General features: G+C 42.9%; 1 protein-coding gene across 1 annotated transcript in view; it reads left to right on the top strand.

Moving 5' to 3' along the window:
• SLC12A2 (solute carrier family 12 member 2) overlaps positions 1 to 22,852 on the top strand; it is a 120,780-nt gene that overhangs the window by 59,868 nt on the left and 38,060 nt on the right. Inside the window, exons 7-10 of the mRNA XM_054031296.1 lie at positions 1,867 to 1,975; positions 2,536 to 2,663; positions 2,751 to 2,835; positions 7,731 to 7,882. Of these exons, the coding sequence (XP_053887271.1) occupies positions 1,867 to 1,975; positions 2,536 to 2,663; positions 2,751 to 2,835; positions 7,731 to 7,882 (474 nt within the window). The remainder of the gene's footprint in view (positions 1 to 1,866; positions 1,976 to 2,535; positions 2,664 to 2,750; positions 2,836 to 7,730; positions 7,883 to 22,852) is intronic.

Genomic DNA, 22,852 nt, shown 5'->3' with positions numbered 1-22,852 from the left:
AGTTGTGGCAGCAGACATCTTCTTCCCCCCACCCCCAACCCTATCTGTCAATCTTGCACAGGGGAGACTAATAGAAACATGGAACTGTAAACCTTTTTCTGCAGACCCTTTTTACATTCCCCTAGTGGATGCCTGGCCATATTTCAGTATAGCAGTTCAGTTGTAAGGGTAAGTGACTTGGGAGTTCTGTCTTATAAAATCCCATCTTCAGTTGTTCTGTGGAAGAAGAGGTTATTTGAGGGCATGACCTGACTGTGTGCATAGACAGACAAATGAGTTGAAATGAAAGCCATCTTTTCCTTACATATTCAGGTCCAAATATCATGAATAAACTTTGAGCATTGGATGTGAAGTGGACTCTTAAGTTTGAGACCCCTTTTCTTGGGATAAGATAAAATGACTATATGCTTTTCATGGTTGGTTTGTAAGACCCCCTCTGAGATACACTAAAGTGTATTCTACAAAGAGTTTTGGGCTGAAAAGCAAGACTTTGACCAATGAGACTTGCAGTCTGGCCACTTGAAATTTTCCAATTCCATCATCAAGCACTACAGGATGGGTATTTCTTTTTTAGTTCTTCGAGCTGTCCTAGATCTGAACAAAGCAAGCAAATAAAATTAAATCTGTAAAAAAAACAAAACAACAACAAAAAAAACATTCTTCGTAGAGGGATTTGTTGCTTTGTATTTGATTCTTCCTTCTATAGGATTTGGCTTTTTACTGCTCGCTGCTTCCCATGGGTGATGGCAAGACGGGTGGATACCAATGTACGAAAAGGAAAACTAGCTTCTATACCTGTAACTTTTATTTCTCATCATTGAACATATTGTTTGCTGTGGAGCAGGCCTTCTTTCTAGATCAGATTATTTGTAGGACTGATCTCTACAAACTTGATTTTTTTTATGTAGTGGTCGTAATTTTTTCAACTTAGTTTCTGTAGCTTCAGTTTAGGATGTACCCTTCTGAAGTCCTCTTATTTTGCTGCAACAATCCAGCAGAGGGGAGCCTAGCACTATGTTGGAATGAGTGGATCTTATCACATGACTGATTTTCAGCTCAGATAGTGTATTCTGTTATGAAAATTCAAAGGGCACAGCAAACTATTTTTACCCTTTGCAATTCAACTGTAAAATTCCAGAAGAGCGTATTGCTGAAAACTTTCTCTTTTTGTCTGTGGAATATTTAAAAAATGTAATTATTCAAACAATGAGTCATGATGCTGTCCAGCAGTTTGTGCCTCAACATTGACTTCTTAAAAATCAAGTTTGTTTGCAAAACTTTGTTAGAAAAATGAATAAAAACTGTTTAAATTCAAATCTTCCTCTGTACTTTTTGCAACCCAGTTATATTGTATGAGAATCAGAAAATCAACTAGTCTGAATTGATTAAAACAACAAAAATAAAACCAGTGTGATTTGATTTTTTTCAGTAATATCAAGTGTTGAAATCTCAAAAAGTAATGATTGTTAATTTTTGTAATCACTTAATCACTATTTATATACATTGACAGTTTGTAGAAAAATGTGGAGAAATCAATTTTTATTGCTTACACCTGGTTGTAGACATTAATAAAAATCATTACACTTTCCCAGAATATTAGGACTTATCTTTTTTTATTCAAGGCCAGCTTAATTCTTAACTTTGTTATCGTTCTACTTTTTAGAAATGTGTGAGTTTCTGCTCACTCTCCCATTCTCCTCTTCCCTGTGGGTGTTTTTTGTCATGTTGTTTTCCACATGACTTATCTAAATCTAATAAGTGAAAATGGACTCACAAAGATTTAAAGGAACTTATTAGGACCAAATCTTTTAGTTCACAGACTATACGGTAGATACGTGACTTTGATTGTAATTTTTAAAATTTCAGGCACAGATTGTTCTGCTGGTGATCCTGCTATTCGCTATTGGTGACTTTATCATAGGAACATTTATTCCACTGGATAGCAAGAAGGTTAAAGGTTTCTTTGGTTATAAAGGTATGCTATAACATTTGAATATCTTGAATACAAACAACTTCATAGAAAAAATGAGTTAAAATTCACATTTTGCTGTAATGTAGTTCTATGTTGCTGTACTTTTTGTATTTCAGTATTGCAAAGTGAGAGAGTTCTAACCCCCAAAAAGTTTCATTGTGGGTAGCCCAGTTTTTCCTAATTCCTCCATACACTTTATGTATTCACATTCCTAAAGCTTCTTTAAACCTGGTAATTTTTATCATTCGCTTCATTTAAATTGTATTCACTGTCAGAACTAGGTATTTTATTTTTATTATTACTTTAAGAGATTTTTCTGTTCAACTTTGCTGATTTTATTATTTTGAGGCTGGAAAGACATTCTAAGGGTTTCCAAGTGTAAAATATTGCCATTTTAGACATTTATGTAATTTATATGCAAATGCTATGATATCAGGCCATGGTTAGTTTGACTGTTTGTATTTGCTTTCACATAACTGCTTTAGGTTGAATTGGTAAATATTGAGATTGTATACAAACACAGTAAAGGATAATACATTTTAAAAAATTCCTTTCTCTAACAGCTGAAATATTTACTGAGAATTTTGGACCAGATTTCCGAGCAGATGAAACTTTCTTTTCTGTATTTGCTATTTTCTTCCCTGCTGCAACTGGCATTCTGGCTGGTGCAAATATCTCAGGTGATCTTGCAGTAAGTAGTATGTTATCATGTTACTGTTTAATGTACAGTTTGCATATTTACTTATACTGCAGGTATTCATTTAAATGTTTCTTTCAGGATCCCCAATCAGCCATACCTAAAGGAACACTGTGGGCCATCTTAATTACCACATTGGTTTACATAGGAATTGCAGTATCTGTAGGTAAATGGTTGATTTTTACTTATTAATTCCTGAGGTATGCTTTGATATAGTTACAATATGTTTTGCTGTAGCTATGTTGTTAGCTTTATAGGCAGAATGTATAGTGATACCTATAACTAATGTTTTTGGGGGGAAATTCACCCAGATTTGACTGAGGTTTGGGATAACCCCCAGAAAATCATTATTTCCACTTGCAGAGGAACATGTCCTTAACGCTTTGAACAGTCCATCTGCACTAGGCATGCTCCAAAGCCTTACTGAGATGCCACTCTTTATCCCCTCTTTTTTTTGCCCCCTCCCCCCCCCCCCCACCAATCTTTTAAGCTAGGGAATGGTCCTGGGCTGGGAGTCTGAGTTCAATAGGAAACCATGAGTTCAAATGCCTGTTCTGTTGATTGGCCTTAATATTTGAGTATTTCACAACACTAAATATTAAGCATATGGTCAATTCTGGCAGAAAAAAACCCAGGTTACTCACATGGCAGACCCAAGTCTCATCTCCTTAGCTATGCTGTCTTTCAGAATAATGTATCAAATCTCTGGCTGCTGCTGCTCTAACCCCAAGACAACACTCCCTGCCCAGAGCTAGAAATCTTGGTGTCCACCTATGTTACAGCCCTTTAAACTTAGACAGCATTCTCATGACTAGCACATATCTACGTAACTCAATGCCAAATTATTGTTGCTTTCTAGTGGCTGTTCCACATAAAGAATAATGGCCTACTACTGCTATTTGTTCCTCCTTTTTAGATCAAGTAGAGGTCTGTGCTGTGAATCTAAAGGTCTTGCGTTCAAACCCTTTTGATTTGGAGACGGTGAAAAGCAATAAGGGTCTGGCTACACTGCATTTTAAAACTGGTGGCATCGAGTCTCAGTGCCCAGGTCTGCAGACTCAGGCTCGCACTATGATGCTAAAAACACCAGTGTAGATGTTGTGGCTTGGGCTGGAGCTCTGGCTCTGAAACCCATCTCCCTCCCTAGGCTTCATATCCCAAGCTCCAGCCTGAGTCCGAATGTCTGCTTTGCTGTTTTTAGCACTATGGCACAAGCCTCAGTCTGTAGACCAGGGCTCTGAGACTTGCTGCCGCAGGTTTTAAAATGTAATGTAGGCAAAGATTAAGGTTGACAGTATCCACTAATTTTGGGTACCCAATTTCAGACACCTAGGACCTGAGTTATCAGAGTATATAGCATTATGTAGTACTTCACATATTCAGGAACATCTCCCATTGACTTTAGCTGCAACTGTGAGCACTCGGCACTTCTGCAAGTCAGACCCAGGCTATCAAGTTGGCCCCCCCGAAAATGAGGAATAGATAGTGGCTACCTCTGAAAAGTTTGGTTTAAGTGGCTTTCCCAACATCACATCAAAATTCTGTGGCAGAGGCAGGAATAGAATAGAGTTCTGCAAAGCAGCATTCAGCTGCCTTAACAATGAGACCCTCCTTCCTCTTCCTGCAGTCACCTGCCTCATTCATTACCTGCCTTCTAACTTCTACAGTCAATGAAGCAGTGGTCCTACAAACGGCATGTCTTCTTCATTACATAACCCTAATTGATTCCCAGAGTACAGTCCCTCTTGTGCTCTGAATGAAGGAGGGGTACTGTGGAAAAAATAGTCTTTAATTACATGATCACATACTATCATAATGCATACACATGAGGGATCAAATTAAAGTTGCACCAGCAACTTTAAATCTGGCATTTCCTAACTTTTGAGTGCTTGACTTTGCAACCGTAATGTTCTTTTAATGTAGTTTTTGTGTGTGTATTTTCCTAGGTTTTTATAAAAGCAAACTGGAAAAACAAATTCTATCATGTGGCAACCATATGGGCATGGTTCATCATGGTTGGAGCTCTTAGATCCACCACACGGACTTGTGGCACTTAAGCAAACTGAGTAGCTGATAGAAAAAGTAGGCCCTCTATGTGGACTAGCACTAGAGGGAGGGGTCTGTCTGTCTCTCTCCTTCCCCCCCCTCGTCTGCCTGTCAGTGGGCATCATGGGTATTTGCTGACAGCAGGGAAACAGTCAGGAATCATGGGTTCCATTCCATCCTCTGGAGGTGGAGCTGTAGTAGTCCTAGACCATTCTCCCCTGTCCCTTTCAATGTGTCCTTGACTCTTCTCCATTTCTAGCTCCTCATTCCAGTCCCATTCTCTATACCTAACTAGTTCCAGTCTCCACTCTTTAGGCTTCTTGTCCCATTTTAGTCTGGCTCTTGCCACCTCTTCATTTCAGTCAGGCAGCTTTCTCCTACATGCTGCCTGGGTGTCAGCAGACTGACTATTGAGAATGCAGCATTCACCCAGGTTTCAGTTCTGGTACCCAGGCCAGAGCTGCAAGTGTGGGGAAGGTCCTGTTCACCCCTGGAGCATGCCCAGTGCAAATGAAATCTTTGGGGAATTCAGCTGCAAACATCTAATAAGTCTTTACTTAAATTGTGCAAACTGTTTTTTTTATCTTTTTTTTCCTTTTTTTAAAGGTTTATAACTTGGTGAACTTTGGGTCCATTTTCCTCGGGATAGCAAAAGAGGCACATCTCTGATACAAAAACCACCCCCTGCCAAACTTTGAGACCCTTATCCAAAGCATGGGGCCTCTAGAGCTTTTCAAAGTAAAGATCAGTGAAACTTTTAATATGGGTAAAACAGTGTATTTTTCACTAATCTCATTCTCAAATTACTTAAGTGTTTTGGCTGACATCTTCCAAAAAAGTTAGCCTGAGGCAGAGAATTCGCATGGAAAATTTCAGTCCAAATGGTTAAGATATGGCAATTTTTTTTATAAGCAGCTGAAAACAGAGTTTTTAATAAGAAATGTTCGTTAATCTTAATATGCAGTGCTAACAGCCCCGTCCATGATAGTTTTATGTGTTGAAGTTTACTTACTTCATAGCTGCTTATAGTTGAATACAATGTGTGTGAATATTTAAAATATATATATATATATATATATATATATATATATATATACACACACAAATATTTCAACAGAAAAATTAAATTGAAATCACTGAGCATCATTTTAGAAATTAAATCTCATTCTGGTAACTTTCAGAGGTAATATACTGGTGAAATATTTCCTTTTCAGAGGTGAAGCTATCTAAGCCATCAGATATCACATGCTATGTTTTCTTTCATTCCTAAAACGTTCTTGTCATTCTTTCTTTGAAGAAACTTGATCTGCAGATCAGCAAAGACTAAGAGAATTCCCTTAATTCAGTCTTTAAAACTCCTAATTAAATAAATCTGTTACCCCTTAAATAGTAGATACTACTGGCTATTAGCCAAGCTCCATTTAACTTAATTTCAAGAATTACAAGGTTAAACAATAACCATTTTACTAAAGATAAAAGAGCTATAAATGTCAAAGTAGTGATCTGCATGTTTTATACAGCAGGGTTTTTGAAACTGAGTTTATTGAATAGCTTAGTTTATTCTTGTTAAGCAGGTGTAATTCCATTTATTACCTGGATGCTCATCTATTGTTACTGCCCACTAAGTGGTTTTGTTTTGGGTAGTGGTTTTTTTGTGTTTGTTTTTTTGGTCAGCTGTGTTACTCTTAGTCCTATAAATTAGCTGGCCTATATTAAGCTACTTAATATTTACAGAATGTTATGGCTGATTTGAGTTATTGAGAAATGGAGAACTTGAATAATGCATTTGTATTCAAAACAAGAAAATTTTGAAGTGAGCATATAAGAATGGCATTACATTTGGTGAAAGGAAATATTCTTTCTGAGCACCTGCCAGTATAGAATATCTGAGCGAGAGAAAGAATATATAGACATGGTTTATATCATATCATGACATTAGTCTCAGACTGATACAAGAGCCATAGTATCACAAACTAAGTTATAACGGCCTGATTAGCCAAAATTATTAGTGTATGGGGGGATAACAACACATTTTCAATAACATGACTAGACTGCCTTTTTAAAAAAAGGTAAATGATGGTTTAAAAGTGAGTGTAAAACTTGTTTTGTAATTTAGAACAAAGGTACTCGTATAGGTGTCTCTTCTTTCTGTTAAAATACTATCAAAAACAAAAAACAGCAGTAAAACTCTAGCCCCAAAGCAACCCAACAGGTGGCACTTCCCACTCAACCTACATCCCCTTTGCCTCCATCAGGCCAGCCTCAGTCACGAGTTTAAAAAAACAAACAAACAAAAAACAAACCCTATCTAGATGATAAATCAGCATTTTAAAACATTTTATTTTCCAGAAAAACGAATAAAATTACAAATGTATTCAGAAAGATTTGAATGCCTGTGCAAAACGTGACTGAGCACTCGTAATATGAAAAGTAACAAATGTAGAACAGCAAGAGTGAAAACAGAACCAAATATGAGGGTGTACAATACCAGTTGTAAATAAAAATTGCCCAAGAAATTGACATGCACAGCACAGGAAAACAATATGGAAATTTTATAACTGGTGATTTTTATAATTTAACTTTTCTCCATGTTTGTTTTTGCTTTACTTTTATTAATTATGGATTAAGTAAATCTTTTTATATAATTTCTCTGCTTATTTGAGATGCAGCCAACAAAAGCAGATTGCTTATGTTAATATATTAAAAAGCAGTTTAAATGTGTCAAATAATGTACAAGTGCTTTGTATTGATGATATTGCTAAAATATTATGCAATAACTAATGCATGATGTTTTCTTGTTTACCTTTCCATCCAAGAAAATGAAGCATATGTCTGTTTGTTAACCGTCAGGAGTAATTTAAAGGAAATGCTCTTGTTTTGTAATGCTGAACTGTTAGACTATACTTCCCCCCCTCCCCCTCCCCCAAAAAAAAAAGAATTGGCATAGATTTTTTTTTTTTAACAGACTGGTTAGTGGCCACTGGACAACCTGTATTTTGTTTGGGTCCACACTAGGTGCTTGTGTTGTTCGGGATGCTACGGGTAACCTCAATAGCACCATCATTACCGAACTGACAAATTGCACTACTGCTGCTTGCAAGTTAAAATTTGACTTCTCATCTTGTCAGAAGACAGAGTGTCACTATGGTCTGCTGAATAGCTTCCAGGTGAGAGACGCTTTAAGGCTTGAGAGGGCATCAATTGAATGTTTTTTGTTTGTTGTTGTTGTTTTGTTTTTTTTTCGGGGGGGGGGGGGGAGGTGTATTTAATGAGTATAGCAAATTTGTGAAATAAGCCTAGATTAAAATATAGACCATCTACTGTAAATTTAAGCAAAGTCTGGAATTTGTTTCCTAAAGAACAAAACATGTCCTTTTTTTGTAAATGTTGTTTCATGTGTGTTTCTTAAAGGCTTTCTTTAGTGAGGCATTTTCACTATACTGTATACAAGAATAGCAAGGTACATTTGTAGTAAAGAATTTTACTTTTATCTCCAGATATTGTAATTGGAGTAGAACTCTGTTTTTGACATGAGCAAATTGTGTGGGTGGTAGGTTGCAGAACGTTTGTGGTTTTAAAGCTCTGAGCCATTAAAACTTTCTAGCTGATTGGTGTATGCAACCTAACAAGGCTTTTACAGTCATCAACTTTAACTATACCTTGCTTTTTATCTTCTAACAAGTTAAAAGCTTTTTGGTAATACTACTGTTCATTCCCTATCTATTCTAAGTAAATTTTCTTCTATCTTCATCCTTCTTCTTGGTTTAATTTAAGTTTTATAACTTTTGTTACCATGCTGATATTCCCAGGATATGTTTGAATTCAAGGAAAAATTTAAAATATTTATCCAGGATACCAAACTCTTTTGTAAAAATTAAATCATATTATCATACTTAAAGGAGAACCCATTAAATTGAAATTTAGCATATGCATTTAAGAGGCTAGTTCTGTGCTTCCTCATCCCCATACACACACCAGTTTTTGTGACTTTACAATAATTTTTCGTATTTTTTGCTATATTTATTTCTCTCCCTTGTTCCTTTGTGAAAAACCCACAAACAGGTGAAACTGACTGTATGGAGGGGACAGTGGCCAGTCTATAAGGGAAAACTGACTGGCATAACTATTCCAGAGTAACTTCCCTGTGTGGACATTGTATTCTGGAATACATGACTTTAATTCCTTGTGTGAGTAGAGTAGTTATTCTGGAATAAAGTCACTTTTCTTTATTCCAGAACATTGTCTGCATCGGGAGCTACTTTGGAGTAATATATTTGTATGCAAAACAATTAAACTTTGAAGTGAGCATACTAAAATAATTATGCAGGTCAACTTCCCCATGTAGATAAATCCTAAAGGAAAAACAGTGCTATTTAAATACACACAATAGAAAATACAGGCAACTTTCATTCTGCCAATCTGTTTCAAACTAATTTTATTGCAGGTTACTTTTCAGACAGAAATGTCACTTAAAATTTTAAGTAATGGTGTCCTTTTAAAAATGGTCAGTAATCACAATAATATGCCTGATAGAACTCTAATTTCCTATGATTCAGTCATCAAATTTACTCTTATTCTACAACCTAATTCTCTGTCTCTCTCTCCTCACCCCCGCCTGTTGCCGAATGTCAAAGGATAACCAGGGGGAAAGTGAATTCCAGCGTCAAGGGTCTTGACAGAGAATGACAGATTTTCAATCTGTCTGCTGCACATTGGCACTTAACACATCTAAAAATACCTGATATCTAAAATAGTTTTTAAAAACTTACCTGTAGCATCAGATCTACTCAAGATAGATCTCTGCCAATTTTTCTGTTAATTGAAATCTTGCTAAAATATTTTCTGTTAATAAAAAGAGTTGTACTGTCATAAATACATCAGACACACAAGGTGGGTGAGGTAATATTGGACCAACTTCTGTTGGTCAGAGAGGCAAGCTTTTAAGCTTACACAGAGCCCTTCAGGATTAGGAAATGTACACCGAGTCCCTTGCTCTCCCTTTTCCCCCTATGACTGGAGGGCTATTAATGGACCACTTCACCTTGAATGCTTCCTTGAAAGATGAGTTTACTGCTTATGCTAAACAATCTGTTCCACCTTGTATTTAGCTGTGACTCCCTGTGTACATTTCCCAGTCCTGAAGAAGAGCTCTGTGTAAGCTCAAAAGCATATCTCTCTCACCAATAGAAGTTGGTCCAATAAAAGATATTACCTCACCCACTTTCTCTCTCTAGTACCCTGGGATTGACATGGCTACAACAACACAGATTAAATACAACTAGATCACTTTGTATTAAAAATGTAGGAAAATAAATTGAACTAAATGCATTCAAGGGGCATACAACCGGTGTGAAATGTCACACTAAAAATCTACCTAAGTGTAGAAAATGTATAGCCTGTGTAAAGCCCACATGATAACCAGACCTCATCTTTGTAGTCAGAACTGGTACCTTCATTTTATTTTTAATATAAATACATGTTGCATCCAAAAAACTATTAGAATAACATTACAGTTACAAAGTCAAGCACTCAAAAGTTAAGGAATGACAGTGTTAAGGATGCCTGTGCAACTTTAATTTGGCCCTCTGTGCCGTCTGGATTATAATTGTCTTTAATTACGTGATCACATACTATTTTTTCCAGAGGATCCCTGCCTCATTCAATGAACAGGTAATTTACTGAATATTTCTCCACATTTAATGTGTGACCCCAGGCCTTATTATATACACTATCCAAAAATTTCACTGAATACAAAATTAATTTCCTCATGGGCATTTCAATGGTGATTTCACCAGAGTATTTGATTGAGTGATTCACAAACATTGATATCTACTCTCAATCTTAACAACCGCTTAAAATAGTGACTACAGAATGTGATTGTTTCAGTATTACATCTGTAGTTAGTTTTGTGATAGTAAAAAAAAAAAAAACTAATCCCAATCACAGGCGGTGTACTGCTTCATTCCTTACATACAAGAATTTGAATATTTCAAGACAGAGCAATTCAAAGTGCTTAGTAATACAGTAGGAAAATTAATACATTGCTAATATATCAGCAATCATTTTTCAATATGTTTAAGACTTCTGTGTCATCCTTACCAGTAAATATATTGGAGTTTCATAAGTGAGATACTTGATTTTTAATAAAATGATTATTTTAATCTTCTTTTTTCTTGTAATGTAGAAACTCACATCTGTAAATCCTTTATTGTTTCTCTAACCCATTTGCTGCAATATTTATTCCATCAACTTTATTTTCCATGCAATCCAATGCCTAAACTTCATTTTCAGAGCTCAATTGATAATTTATGTTCTGGAACCAGGTTTTTCTAATTTCATAACCGCTAAAGTGTCTTCCAAAGCAAGTAATTACACTTATAGTAATCTTACGACTTGTGGGAGCATGGCAGTTTAATTACTTGTTAATCAAATTGCATTTGAACTTCAAGAACATATAGCTATAATTAACATGTGCTTATATATAAAACATACCTGATAAGTGTACATTAAAATATGCACGATGCATGAAGATTTTTTTTGTTTCATTTCTTCCTTTAAAAAAATGAACTATTATGGGAGGTGTTTCTAGTCTTCACCGTAAATTATCAATGTAAAAACAATCAGTACACTTGGACACACAGAGTATTAATATTGAAACAGATTCCTTATTTTCTTCCCCACCCCACTGCTCCTCTCGTTACTAAACTAGGGTAAGGTTTCTAGGATGAAAGAAGTATTCATTCAGTGCAAGTGATGCATGATCTCATTCTGACATTGATATTGTACTTTTCAAACACAAATGTTGGGTTTCACCCAGTGACTGAAAATGCCAGTCAGATTTTCAAGATGTTATCAAAGGTACAATAGTTTGTCAGTCTTCAACTGGTCTCAGTCTGTCTTATGCACAGAACAGTAGCTCCAGTGTTAAGTTGTAATAATTCTTAAATATGTAGTTTCACATCTTAGTTTCCTTAGGCATTATTGTATGACAGTGAGAGAACATACAGAAAAAAAGTTCCTGACTTGTTTACATTGTCACTTGTAATTTTTTTTGAGGTGTCATGACTGAATAGGCCTTTAAAATAGCATCTTTGTCATAATTAACAAGAATTTCAAAAGAGCTTATTAAAATCTTTATATTATAAAGCGCCATTGGAATGAAATTAGCTGCTTGCTATATCTCTTGTTTAGAAGTATTGTATGACCCACTATAATGAAGGAAATATATAAATGAGCTCTAGTAGAAAAGCAATCTCTTGGGGGAAGGAAAAAGCTGTTGTGTTTACCAAACTGTGGCCATATACTGGAAAGTAACTTGAGATCCAGCCAAAATGCCAGACCTCTGGTACAATATGAAGATTTCAAGGGCAGCACATGAAAGGTGTCTGATTTAACGGCACTGCATGTTGGAAATCCTCCATCAAGCAGTCATGTCACAGGAGGATGTATATTATATTCATCTACAAATATAATCTTTCCATGTTAACACTGAAGTATTTCTAACTATGGGCAGATTTCTTTTCCATGACCTACTCACTGAAAATATTCTTTATTTGTCTGAGATTGCAAACAATATACTAATTGTGATGGTGACCTCTTTATTTAATGTAGATGCTTGATCTATTAAAACTAAGCTGAAACTGCAAACTTAAAATGCTAGACGCCATACAGCTATTGGGCAGAGACTAACTGTTGGTCACTAACAATCTGTTTAAGCAATCGTAATGCATAGTTAGTGCAATTAACAAACAACTTAAACTTATTCAAAAAGAATTCTTTGCATTAAGGGTATATGGAGCTAGAAATAGTTTATTTTTCTCACATGGTACCAAAGTGTGTGTCTTTTAGGTTTACTACTTTCTTTTCAGCTGTAAATACTATTGAGTTTTACCTTGTTTGCTATCTTCTGTGCTTTTATCTTTGATGCACTGTAATAACAATCACATCTTTATTTTAATCTGAGTAGCATTTGCCTAACTAAAAACAAGTTCTGGTAATCTTCTAGTCTTCTGCTAGGTAACATCCTAGTAGCATCTCCTTACTCGTTTTCCTCATTAGTGAAGTTTTTTGTTATACATTTCCTCATTTACCATCCTAGGATACAAGTTTTCTCCCAGTAAGCATTCTAGCTGAAGTGAAAAGAGGTGCACATGCTCCTCGCTCTCTTGATAAAATTCCAGGCTTTATTCTTGTGGATTTTTTTTGGCCACCTTTCCTGAAAGTATAATCTTTGCTTGGTCCTCTACTACTTTTATTTCTAGCCCTATTTCTGTGAAGAAAGATGGAAGCATTGAAAGACAAAAAGAAGGAAGTTTAATTAGAGGCACTTACCAAAGGGCACAATTCAAATAAATACATTTAATAAATTGGAGAGGGTTCTGAGAAGAGACACGAGACAAATTAAAAGAAATGGAAAATGTGCCATATGATAAACTGAAGAAACGCGATCTATTTAGCTTAATAAAAAGAAGGTTAAGGGGTGATTCAGTCTGTAAATACCTATATGGGGAACAAATGTTTGAAGATGCAATCTAGTAGATGAAGGTATATCAAGATCTAATGGCTGGAAACTGAAGCTAGACAAATTCAGACTGTAAATAAGGTGCAATTTTTTAACAGTGAGAATAATTAATCATTGGACAAATACACCAAAGGTTGTGGTGGATTCTCCATCACTGGCAATTTTTAAATCAAGATTGGATGTTTTTTTTTAAAACATAAATGCTCTAGTTCAAACAATAATTGTTTCGAGGAAGTTCTATGCCCTGTGTTATGCAGGAGAGCAGATTAGATGATCACAATGGTCCCTTCTGGTCTTTAGAATCTATGAAATAAATGTTTGCAAGAAAATGTTGGACCATCCACAGAGATTGCATGCTCCTGGTCCTGGGAGGCGAATACTTTTTGTCTCCTCTGTCAGACTGGACCTCATCATATCTCTCCCTTTTGTGGCATATAGTTAAAACACTGGGTTGCTGAAGCTCTAATGCACACCAGAAACTGGGAGAGGATCTCATGGCCACTATAGCACTGTTCTTCCAGCAAACTAAGTATTAAATCCAGTGACATTCAGGGATTGTCTCATTTTCTCCTCTTTCCTCTTTCCACCAAATAACACACCCCGAGCCCTAAGAAATCAGACCTTTGGGGAGTTGTTTTTGTTTTTTCCTTCCCTATTCCTATTTCTCAGAAGATAGGGGACGCCTGAATTTATACGTTCTCCTCCATTTATACTTTCTTCTCCTTAGCCACAGGACTAAGGCTTTTTCTTAGAGTTCTGCTTGGTTTTCTCTCTCAGGCCACATAAGTGAGGCTCTAAGGCTACAACTACACTACGGGGTGGGGGTCGATTTAAGATACGCAAATTCAGCTACGCAAATAGCGTAGCTGAATTCGACGTATCGCAGCTGACTTACCACGCTGTAGGGACAGCGGCAAAATCGACCTCTGCGGCTTCCCGTCGACGGCGCTTACTCCCACCTCCGCTGGTGGAGTAAGAGCGTCGATTCAGGGATCGATTGTCGCGTCCCGACGGGACGCGATAAATCGATCCCCGAGAGGTCGATTTTTACCCGCCGATTTAGGCGGGTAGTGTAGACCCAGCCTAATTCTTTTGCTCCTCAGTCAGACTTCCCTGTAAGTTTTGGCTTTTTTTTCTATTGGCTTTCCATATGTGGGGGATGGGGATTGGTGTGCCTGATTGCTTGCTATTGCTGGTCATAACACTCCTCTGTTAGCTACTATGACAACTTGATTTCTTTCCCATACAGCATCTGGGGGGCCCTCCTTGCCTTTTTTTTTTTTTTTTTTTTTAGTGTCTCCTCTGTATCTGCTAATTGCTTGTTCCTCTAGCCTTAGGTGGAAAAAGCTGTTTGTTCAGTCTTACCGACAGGTATCCTCCACAAACAGACCACCTTCCTTTTAAAGAGTTCTTCCCCCTAGCTTCTAGCAGCTCCATAAGCAGGGATGATTTTTCTGGAAAGGGTGGGGATAATTTCCCTGAGGAAGAGTCTAACTGAAACAATTTCCCTATTTATAAATTTTAAGAGGTTCAGTCTCCAGGATGCTGGCCACCTTCCAGGTGGAGCTTCCACGGTCTAAAATCTGAGACTGATATTGGTTTTCAACAACGTGACTTCCTCTTCCTCAGCATTTTAGGTATCAGAAATTTCTGTCAAACAGACACCATCTCTATGCCTCAAGCCACACCTTATAAAATATTATATTTTGTCAGACAGCTGAAATACTCCTCTTAAAACTGCATTCTCTTTTGACTTATGATTGCTCTTATTGATGTAACTGACAGGAAAGTGAATTCTTTCCTTAGACCATTAATGAGACATTTTTTGATTTGGTAGTTGAATTATGTTTGTTTGCAAGTTTATGCAGTTAAATTTGGCCCACCAGATTCTCTAGCTGCAGAGCTCAGACTTGGTTGAACAGAGCAGCTAACAGTCTGTTTTAAGAAATATATATATGGCTTAAAAAAAATTTGAGTTGGAATAAAAAAAACTAGAGTTTACTGTCCTGAAATATTCTCCATACGTTGAACGGTAAATGGTATTTGAAAAAAAATCTAGGAGTTGTAGAAATAAAAGAAACAAGATTCTGCAGACAGTGTTTCATAGATTCTAGGACTGGAAGGGACCTTGAGAGGTCATCGAGTCCAGTCCCCTGCCCACATGGCAGGACCAAATACTGTCTAGACCATCCCGGATAGACATTTATCTAATCTACTCTTAAATATCTCCAGAGATGGAGATTCTACAACCTCCCTAGGCAATTTATTCCAGTGTTTAACCACCCTGACAGTTAGGAACTTTTTCCTAATGTCCAACCTAAACCTCCCTTGCTGCAGTTTAAGCCCTTTGCTTCTTGTCCTATCCTTAGAGGCTAAGGTGAACAAGTTTTCTCCCTCCTCCTTCTGACACCCTTTTAGATACCTGAAAACTGCTATCATGTCCCCTCTGTCTTCTCTTTTCCAAACTAACCAAACCCAATTCCTTCAGCCTTCCTTCAAAGGTCATGTTCTTCTTCGAGTGATTGTTCACGTCCATTACACATTAGGTGTACGTGCGTCGCGTGCACGGACGTCGGAAACTTTTTCCCTTAGCGGCTCCCGTCGGGCCGGCAGGGCCCCCTCCTTCCCGCCAGAGCGGCGCCCCGCTCCAGGGTATATATATCCCTGCCGACCCGACCCCTCCAGTTCCTTCTTACTGTCCGTGGCGGCGTTGGAACAACTCTGTCTCTCGTCCGAGAGTGTCCCTTAGCATAGTCATTAGTGTTATTTAGCAGTTATCAGTTAGTTTGTAGTAGTGTTGAGGTAGTAGTTAACAGCTCATTAGGGTACTTAAAGTTCCTGCTGTGGTTGCTTGGTCAACCCCGGCACCGTCCCTGGGCGGCGGGGCATGCCGCACGCCCAAGGCTTGAAGGCTTGTGCCACGTGCCGCAAGCCTATGCCATTGAGCGACCCCCACGACTCGTGTCTCCGCTGCCTGGGAGAAGCTCACCAGAAAGAGTGCTGCAAGATCTGCAAGGCCTTTAAGCCCAGAACTAAGAAAGAAAGAGACTTTCGCCTTAAGCAGCTGCTCATGGAGACGGCATTACAGCCCTCCACTTCGGCGGCACCGTCTGCCTCCGTGCGGAGCGCCCCGGCATCGGTGCGGGAACCGGCGCCGGCGGGTCACCCGAAGCCCACGGCACCGACCCAACGGGGGCATGTACGACGCCGGTCGTCTTCGCCGGCACAATCGAAGGGCCAACCTAAGGCCCGAGGACGCTCCCCGCACAAGAGGGCGGCGCCGGTGAAGACCTCGAGTGCGCCTAAGGCCTGTACGGCCCCAGCACAGACCCCGGTAGTGGCTCCGGTGCCGAAAGGCCCGTCGAGCCCCGGGATGGGCGCGTCGAGTGAGGATGAAGGGCTGGAGGAGCTCTTGGAACAGCCCTCCACTCCGGACTCGTTTGAGGCAGCTAAGGACCTCATTGCATTGTCCGTCGAGGCCCCTACATGTGCTGAGGACGCTCCGCCGAAGCTGCCACACAGAGGCAAGCCGGCGATGGTGCGCCCATCACGGTCGCCGTCTCGGCACCGTTCCGGGAACCGGTCCCAGTCGAGCTCCGCCTCGGTGGACTCCCGGTTGCCCTCGGCGCAGGAAGCACCGCAGCAGTCGGGCTTCAACAAGCGGTCGGCACCGACTCAGCAACCCAGCACGAGTCGGCACCGCGAAGTGTCGGTGGTACGTTACCCGATGCCGACCAGCCGTAGTCGTTCCCGGTCCCGCGATCACCGGTACCGATCCAGGTCCAGGTCGGCGAGACGCTGTTCCAGGTCTTGGTCGCGGAGGCGCTACTCCCCAAACCCGGACCGGCACCATCCTACGGCTCCGCCGTGGCCTTCCAGGTCACCGTCTGTGGTCTCGGGGACTGACTCGGACCGGTACGGCGGGTATGCCCATAGGGCGCAGGCCAGCAGGGACTACGAAGCCTATGGCCATTCCCAGTGGGGCCAACCGAGCCAATGGCCATTCTGGACACCCTGGGCCTACCACCAGCAAGGGCCCCCATCGAGGGCCTCGAGATCCGGGCCATCGGGGTACCGCTCCCGCTCCCCGCGGCACCGCCCGCCATCGCATAAGGAGGCAACGGTCTCTAGACCACCGGAGCGGGAGGGAGTGGACTCGGCACCGAGTACGGTACCGTCCCAGTCCCACACTGTGGGTCAGGCCCCAGAGGAGCAACCAGTCGATGCCGGGTTGCAGGACAATGAGGATGGGCAGAAGGCCCCGACCTCTTCCTCCTCGCCGGACGAGGCAGTAGCGGGCACGATGGTGTCCGGCCCTCCCCCGATTGACCATTGGGCGCACCAAGACCTGCTTCATCGGGTAGCCCTCAATCTGGGCTTGCAAGCGGAGGAGACTGTAGAACAGGAGGACCCCATGGTCGATATCCTGAGCCCGGAGGGCCCCTCCAGAGTCGCTCTCCCGATTATACGGACAGTCCAGTCCAACTATAAGACGGTGTGGCAAACGCCGGCCTCCAGTGCAGCGACTGCAAGAGGCGTGGAGAGGAAATACTTCGCCCCATCTAGAGGGTTTGACTTCCTCTTTTTACACCCGTCCCCTTGTTCGCTGGTGGTCTCGGCGGTCAATGAGAGAGAGCGTCATGGCCAGCAAGCTCCTGCCCCCAAGGGCAAGGAAGCTAAGCGATTAGACTTGTTCGGGAGGAAAGTCTGTTCATCTGGGGGCCTTCAACTGAGGATCGCCAATCAGCAGGCGATTCTAAACAGGCACAATTTTAACTCTTGGGCATCAGTCGCCAAGTTTAAGGACTCCCTCCCACCTGACGCGCATCAGGAGTTCACGGCCCTGGTGGACGAGGGGATGGCGGTGGCCAAGACCTCATTGCAGGCCTCCCTCAACTCAGCCGACGCAGCAGCTAGAACAATCGCGTCAGGGGTAGTAATGAGGCGTTCGGCATGGTTACAGGCTTCAGGCCTTCCCCCAGAGGTGCAGACCACACTGCAGGACCTCCCGTTTGAAGGTTCGGGCTTGTTTTCCGACCAAACGGACGCCAGGCTACATAGCCTTAAGGACTCGCGAGCAACCCTTAAGTCATTGGGTATGCACACCCCGGTGACGCAGCGCAAGCCCTTTAAACCCCAGCCACCACAGAGGCAATACCACCCTCGCCCTCGGCACGAACCATACCGCCGTCGAGGCAGGGATAACAGGCGGAGACGTAACAATACGCCTAACCAGGGCCAGAGTCACGGCCAGGGCAAGCCGCAGCCAGGGAACAAACCAGGCTTTTGAAGCTACGCCCGAGGACAGCGTACCACATTCTATACCGGATCCTCCTCTGAGTTTCAAGGACCGCCTGTCCCATTTCTACCGGGCATGGTTGCGCATAACATCGGACCACTGGGTCCTGCGCACAGTGAAGGCGGGCTATACCCTCCAATTTTCCTCGCCCCCTCCCTGCCATCCCCCTTCCCCGTCCCTCTTCAGGGACCCCTCTCACGAGCAACTTCTCATGCAGGAGGTACAGACCCTTCTCGCTGCTGGAGCAGTGGAAGAGGTCCCACCAGACCTAAGGGGAAAAGGATTCTACTCCAGATACTTCCGGATCCCCAAGGCAAAACGGGGCCTCCGTCCTATTTTGGACCTGCGCGACCTAAACAAGTTTTTCTGATCAAAGCTCGCTTCCGTATGGTCTCCCTTGGAACTATTATCCCATCCCTGGATCCGGGGGATTGGTACGCTGCCCTCGATATGAAAGATGCCTATTTTCACATCGCAATCAATCCGGCCCACAGGCGGTTCCTGCGCTTCGTTATCAACCAGCGCCATTTCCAATTTACGGTCCTGCTTTTCGGCCTGGCATCGGCACCACGAGTATTCACGAAATGCATGTCCGTGGTAGCAGCCTTCCTTCGAAAGAGAAGGATGCGTGTGTTCCCGTACTTGGACGATTGGCTTCTCACGGGCAGGTCGGAGGCCGAGGTCCGATCTCATGTGACGCTGGCCTTGCAGATGTTCGACAGACTCGGCCTCCGGGTCAATGTGCCCAAGTCCACGTTAGTCCCTACACAGAGACTGGACTTCATAGGTGCGACCCTGGACTCGGTGACCACGCGGGCAAGCCTCCCAGAGGCACGGTTCCTGACAATTCAGAGGGCCATAAGCTCAGTCCAAAAATGCCCCACGACAGCGGCAAGGTGTTGCATGCAGCTCCTGGGGCCTATGGCAGCTTGCACACATGTGGTCAGACATGCCCGCCTAAGGCTCCGGCCTTTACAGTTGTGGTTTGCCCAAACGTACCGCCCCAACAGAGACCCATTGGATCAAGTGGTGACGATCCCAAATCAGGTGTTGGGCTCGCTCCGCTGGTGGCTCGATCAACAACAGGTCTGCGAAGGGATCCCCTTCGCTGCCCCACAGCCCACTCTGACGTTGGTAACAGATGCATCAGACCTGGGTTGGGGAGCGCATCTGGGGGAACTGCGGACCCAAGGGCTGTGGTCCAGAGAAGACAAACTGCTTCACATCAATCTAAAGGAGCTAAGAGCGGTTCGCCTCGCCTGTCAGACCTTCCACGCCACCATAGAAGGTCACAGCGTGGCAGTCCTGACGGACAACACTACCGCCATGTTCTATATAAACAAGCAGGGCGGGTCCCGGTCTTCTCCCCTCTGTCGCGAGGCACTCCAATTATGGGACTTTTGTATAGCCCATGCGATCCACCTCATCGCGACGTATCTTCCGGGGATCCAAAATGGCTTAGCGGACCGCCTCAGCCGATCCTACCGAATGCACGAATGGACGTTGAGGCGAGACGTCCTGCATTCAATCTTCCGGAGGTGGGGTTTTCCCCGGGTGGATCTATTCGCCACCAGGGACAACAGTCAATGCCCTCAGTTCTGCTCATTCCAGAACCTCAGCCAGGGATCATTAGCAGATGCCTTCACGATCCCATGGGGAGGGAGCCTGAGATATGCCTTCCCTCCGTTCCCACTCATACACAAGGTTCTCCTCAAGACCCGCAGGGACAGGGTGACAATCATACTCATCGCCCTGGCCTGGCCACGCCAGCATTGGTTCACGTCCCTGCTGGAATTGTCCATAGTCGACCCAATCACCCTCCCCCTCCATCGCGACCTAGTCACACAAGACAAGGGTCGCCTGCTCCACCTGAACCTGTCTTCGCTACATCTCACGGCGTGGTATCTCTCTGGCTGAACGATGCAGAACACAGGTGCTCTCACCAGGTTCAACAAAACCTCCTTAGTAGTAGGAAGCCCTCTACAAGAGCGACCTACCTGGCAAAATGGAAAAGGTTCTCCCACTGGTGCGAGCCTCAACACATACAGCCTTTACAAGCCTCAGTTCCGTCGATCTTGGACTACTTACTGCACCTCAAGCATCAAGGGCTTGCGCCCGCCTCGATCAGAGTGCATTTAGCCGCCATTTCGGCTTTCCATCCGGGAGAGTTGGGAGTGTCAGTGTTCTCCAACCCCACAGTGGCCCGATTCCTCAAGGGGCTGGAAAGGGTGTTTCCCTACTCGCGCCCGCCTGTCCCGGCGTGGAGTCTGAACCTAGTCCTAACAAAGCTCATGGGTCCCCCCTTTGAACCCCTAGCCACTTGCTCCCTCGCGCACCTCTCGTGGAAGGTGGCGTTTCTCGTGGCCATCACATCGGCCAGAAGGGTATCAGAATTGAGGGCCCTCACTTCGGAACCCCCTTATACAGTTTTTCATAAGGATAAGGTGCAACTGAGGCCGCACCCCAAATTCCTTCCAAAAGTGGTATCACAGTTGCACATGGGGCAGGACATTTGCCTACCGATGTTCTTTCCTAAACCCCATATGGACCCTCACCACCGCAGCCTACATACCCTTGATGTTCGAAGGGCGTTGGCATTCTACCTGGAACGGACCAGCGTGGCAGTCCTGACGGACAACACTACCGCCATGTTCTATATAAACAAGCAGGGCGGGTCCCGGGTCCCAGGTCATTCCGCAGAACACCTCAGCTGTTCATTGCTATTGTGGAACGTATGAAAGGCTTGCCTATCTCGACACAGCGCTTGTCGGCATGGATTGTGCATTGTATATGCACGTGTTATGAGCTCGCCGATGTTCCGGCCCCAGAGATCCGGGCCCACTCGACTAGGGTCCAAGCGTCCTCGACGGCCTTCTTGGCGCAGGTCCCTATCCAGGAGATCTGTAAGGCGGCCACCTGGTCGTCCGTGCATACGTTCACAGCCCACTACGCGATCCATCATCAGACCAGAGAGGACGCGATGGTCGGTCGGGCTGTGCTACAGTCAGTTGTACCTTGACTCCTACCCACCTCCAATGGTAAGCTTGGGAATCACCTAATGTGTAATGGACGTGAACAATCACTCGAAGAAGAAAGAACGGTTACTTACCTTCTGTAACTGTTGTTCTTCGAGATGTGTTGTTCACGTCCATTACACTTCCCACCCTCCTTCCCCTCTGTCGGAGTCTCCGGCAAGAAGGAACCGGAGGGGTTGGGTCGGCAGGGATATATATACCCTGGAGCGGGGCGCCGCTCTGGCGGGAAGGAGGGGGCCCTGCCGGCCCGACGGGAGCCGCTAAGGGAAAAAGTTTCCGACGTCCGTGCACGCGGCGCGCGTACACCTAATGTGTAATGGACGTGAACAACACATCTCGAAGAACAACAGTTACAGAAGGTAAGTAACCGTTCTTTCTCAAGACCTTTAATCATTCTTGTTGCTTTTCTCTGGACTCCTTCCAATTTCTCCACATCTTTCTTGAAATGCAGTGCCCAGAACTGGACACAATACTCCAGCTGAGGCCTAACCAGAGCAGAGTAGAGCGGAAGAATGACTTCTCATGTCTTGCTCACAACACACCTTTTAATAAATCCCAGAATCATGTTTGCTTTTTTTGCAACAGCATCACACTGTTGACTCAAATTTAGCTCGTGGTCCACTATAATCCCTAGATCCCTTTCTGCCGTACTCCTTCCTAGACAGTCTCTTCCCATTCTGTATGTGTGAAACTGATTGTTGATTCCTAAGTGGAGCACTTTCCATTTGTCTTTGTTAAACTTCATCCTGTTTACCGCAGACCATTTCTCCAATTCGTCCAGATCATTTTGAATTATGACCCTGTCGTCCAAAGCCGTTGCAATCCCTCCCAGTTGGTATCATCCGCAAACTTAATAAGTGTACTTTCTATGCCAATATCTAAGTCGTTGATGAAGATATTGAACAGAGCCGGTCCCAAAACAGACCCCTGCGGAACCCCACTCGTTATGCCTTTCCAGCAGGATTGGGAACCATTAATAACAACTCTCTGAGTACGGTTATCCAGCCAGTTATGCACCCACCTTATGGTAGCCCCATCTAAATTGTATTTGCCTAGTTTATCGATAAGAATATCATGCGAGACCGTATCAAATGCCTTACTAAAGTCTAAGTATACCACATCCACAGCTTCTCCTTTATCCACAAGACTCGTTATCCTATCGAAGAAAGCTATCAGATTGGTTTGACATGATTTGTTCTTTACAAATCCATGCTGGCTGTGCCCTATCACCTTACCACCTTCCAAGTGTTTGCAGATGATTTCCTTAATTACTTGCTCCATT

Source organism: Malaclemys terrapin, chromosome 6 (genome assembly GCF_027887155.1).
Source record: "Malaclemys terrapin pileata isolate rMalTer1 chromosome 6, rMalTer1.hap1, whole genome shotgun sequence".
NCBI classification, from domain to species: Eukaryota; Metazoa; Chordata; order Testudines; family Emydidae; genus Malaclemys; species Malaclemys terrapin.
The sequence above is the reverse complement of the archived record's forward strand: the minus strand, read 5'-3'. Positions and strand labels throughout refer to the sequence as shown.